The sequence below is a fragment of the Plectropomus leopardus genome, unplaced genomic scaffold (genome assembly GCF_008729295.1).
Source record: "Plectropomus leopardus isolate mb unplaced genomic scaffold, YSFRI_Pleo_2.0 unplaced_scaffold9451, whole genome shotgun sequence".
Lineage (NCBI taxonomy): Eukaryota > Metazoa > Chordata > Actinopteri > Perciformes > Serranidae > Plectropomus > Plectropomus leopardus.
The window spans coordinates 1-3,434 of NW_024704134.1; the positions used below are offsets into that span (position 1 = coordinate 1).

The following is a 3,434-nucleotide window of genomic DNA, read 5'->3' on the forward strand; positions in this document are numbered from 1 at the left end:
AATATCTCATTTTTACCGTCACTTGCTGAAACTGTTTCTATGATTTCGGATGTTTCTGCTGCTCTGAAACGTCACACAAACGTCACAACTCGACAACTCAGGGATCATCCAAAATTCCCAATTTCCCACTTACAAATAAGATTTTGGATAGATATTCATGTGCTCGTAACTCGTAAACAGAATATTTCCGAGGAAAACGTGAAGGCAACATAAGAACAATAGAGCGCCACCGATCAGATCGATGCCGCCATCAACGCGGTTCTAAATCAACATGTTTTCTTAACATCACCGGAGATCCTAGTTTGTTTTGAACTTGCTCCGGTCTTTTTCCAGGAAGTGTCTTTTAATCTGGACTTGTGTTGAAGTTCACTCTGGTCTGCGCCTCAGTGAGTGTGTTTAAGTCAATAAAAGATCTAAAAACTAAGTGTTGTAGCCTGACTTGAAAAATAGTTATATTAACAAACAGCAGCAGAGGACCCACATCGGAGCCCTGAGGGACTCCACTTAATAATGATAATTAATTGACTCCAGTCAATAAGCATTAAGTTTATATAAAACTGTTCCTGCAGTATGATATAATGCAGAGCAGAATATTTTACCTTACAGGCCACTCTGTGAGGACAGAGCTTCCCAAAACCCAGAGGAGGCTGAATCCTCCTGAGCAGAGCCACAACGTCCAGGTGTTTGATCCGACCCCTGACAGGAGACAACACAATCCAAAACAATATAATGCAATAAAATATAATACGACCCCTGAGAGAAGACTTTGTACATTACAGTACAAAAGGGGTGGAGGGAGTATTTAGGTCCTTAAAAACATCTGGCCATTGTTTTTGTTACAAAGTTAAGGACTTTTTTTTCTTTAAGATTCTTTTTTAAAGAAAAAAGTCTTTTTAAAAAATAAAAAAAAAACATTTATTAGCAATTTTTCTTTTCTTTTAAAATATTTTGTGATTTTTAAAAAATTTTTTGCAGGAACCCTGGCTTCCAGTCTTTGTGTAACAGACAGAGCAGACGTACTTGGCCTCCGGATCGTATTCAGACCAGATCCTCTTAAACTCGTCCAGATGATGCGGCCCCAGAATCGACCAATCGCGTGTCAGATAGTCAAAGTTGTCCATGATGACGGCGACGAAAAGGTTAATGATCTGACAAACACACACAGACAGTCAGTGTGTGTGTGTGTGTTAGTGTGTGTGTGTGTGTGTGTGTGTGTGTGTGTGTGTGTGTGTGTGTGTTCTGACCAGGAAAGCACACAGCATGAAGAAGCTGATGAAATAAACGATGGCGAAGTTGCTCCCGCAGCTGAACTCTTCTCCTGGTTCGTAGTCCGACTCGGGGTCACAGCGTTTACCGGGAAGACTCGCCAACATGATCTCCTGCCACGCCTCACCTGTGGCACACCTGCACGCACACACACGGTCTATGACGACGACGGCACATGTAGATGCAGCAGCCAGCAGCCACTCTTTTGCTTTATTTTTCTATTTTTTCGACTCCATGGCCCCTTCAGGACGTATCAACATCAGGAGGAGCTGTGTGTTATCTTCACAGTACTGGATGGACATGGACACACACACACACACACACACACACACACACACACACGTACCGACAGGACACAAGACTCTGATGCAAATTAAAAAAAGTTCTCTGCAGGACTTGAATGATGCAGATTTCTTTCAGAGGAGCTGCTGATTTTAATGAATTCATCCTTTAACTCAAAAGATGCAGCAGCATCCAGGACACATTTTCAGTTCATCTGTTAAACTTTATTTAAAAAATAATGAAGAAATGTACTTTCTACCTTGTAGGAGGAGGAGGAGGAGGAGGAGGGTCTGACCTGAAGAGGAGGAGAACAGCTTGAGGAAACGTCTGGAAGTTGTTGTTTCTGTTGATCTGAGTGTGATCCTGCATCGCTACCTTCCCAAACGTCTGAGAGACAGACAGAGACAACGAGACAGACAGAGAGACAGACAGAGTCACTTTGGTCTTTCTGAGTTGAGTTTTTGTCCTCAGAGGTCAGAGTTGTCACTGACTGCAGATGAAACAAGTTTCTAAAATCTGAGGAAAATCAAACATTTTATAAACTGGATCTGAATCACACAACAGGCAGATCGGAAATCACATTTGTATTTTTTATTGCAGCTGAACTCGACAGTCGGTTTGGTAGATTTCGTGACTGACTGATGTTTCTGTTTGTCAGCTGACTGAAGGAGGATGAAATCTGACGGCGGCTCGTTAGGCTCCGTGTTCATCAGCTCTGAACTCAGTCTGAAACCGTCTAAAAAAAGTACTGTTACATCGACATCGATAACCTGCTTATGAGTTTATCCTGGTTATGATCACGGACACGGCGCCGCGTTTACAGGAGCACGGAGAAACCAAAACACATCCGCTTTCTCTCACATGATTTTAATACTCAGGTGTGTGTACAGGTGACACACTGAGTTTTCCCAAAAACCCAACATGCTTTTCACACGCTCTAACATTTAAACAGGAAACAGGAAAGGTAATTTATGTCCTCTAAACTGGGACTGGAGACAGACTGAGTGACAGAGCATCTCCGTGTGACTCACCTGCATCCCGATGACGGCGTAGATGAAGAAGATCATGGCGATGAGTAGAGCGACGTATGGCAGAGCCTGCAGAGACACAGACGGACAGAGGGACAGACAGGGACAGAGAGAGAGACACACAGACAGGAGGTCAAACTGCTGCCACCGTGCCCTGCAGCAAGGCAGCTCAGTGTTGCCCCGGCCCCCTGTGCTTAACCCCGCCCCTCACCTGCAGTGACTTGATAAAGGTCCACAGCAGTGTGCGAATCCCCTCCCCTTTACTTAGCAACTTGACCAATCGCATCACTCGAAACAGACGGAAGAAAGTGATGGACACCCGAGAGCTGTCCTCCCCACTCTGAGAGACAGACAGACAAGGAGACAGAGAGAGAGAGAGACAGAGAGACAGAGACATGAGCACCTGATGATGTGACGTCCTTGTTGTCCTACAGTCTTTGGCCAGAATAAAAAGCTCCATAGAGTCTATCAGAGCGTGACGCTCTCTGCTCCCGTCTTGCGTCCCCTCCACCTGTCCAAGGACTCACACTGAACTCGGTGACCACGATGTCCACCACGCTGCCGACCACGATCAGAGCGTCAAACGAGTTCCAGGCGTCCATGAAATAATGCTGCAGGAGGAGGAGACATAAACAAAGTGATCTGTCTGATCAGTCACCCAGAAAACTCCAGTCACCCATCACTCGTCACCTGTGACCCCTCACCTGTCACCTGTGACCCCTCACCTGTCACCCATCACTCGTCACCTGTAACCCCTCACCTGTCACCTGTGACCCCTCACCTGTCACCTGTGACCCCTCACCTGTGACCTGTCAACTGTCACCTGTTACCCCTCACCTGTCACCTGTGACCCCTCAC

The 3,434-nt window shown here is 45.7% G+C and overlaps 1 protein-coding gene across 1 annotated transcript; it reads right to left on the minus strand.

Moving 5' to 3' along the window:
• Nucleotides 1-599: 599 nt before the first annotated feature.
• On the minus strand, nt 600-3,187 carry LOC121940827 (voltage-dependent L-type calcium channel subunit alpha-1D-like; the record flags this gene model as incomplete). The annotated part of the gene is made up of 7 exons (XM_042483511.1): nt 600-696; nt 1,021-1,148; nt 1,245-1,404; nt 1,844-1,935; nt 2,580-2,645; nt 2,788-3,011; nt 3,106-3,187. Coding segments are annotated over 7 exons (849 nt in total), but the record flags the coding sequence as incomplete, so codon positions are not given.
• Between the last annotated feature and the right edge of the window lie 247 nt (nt 3,188-3,434).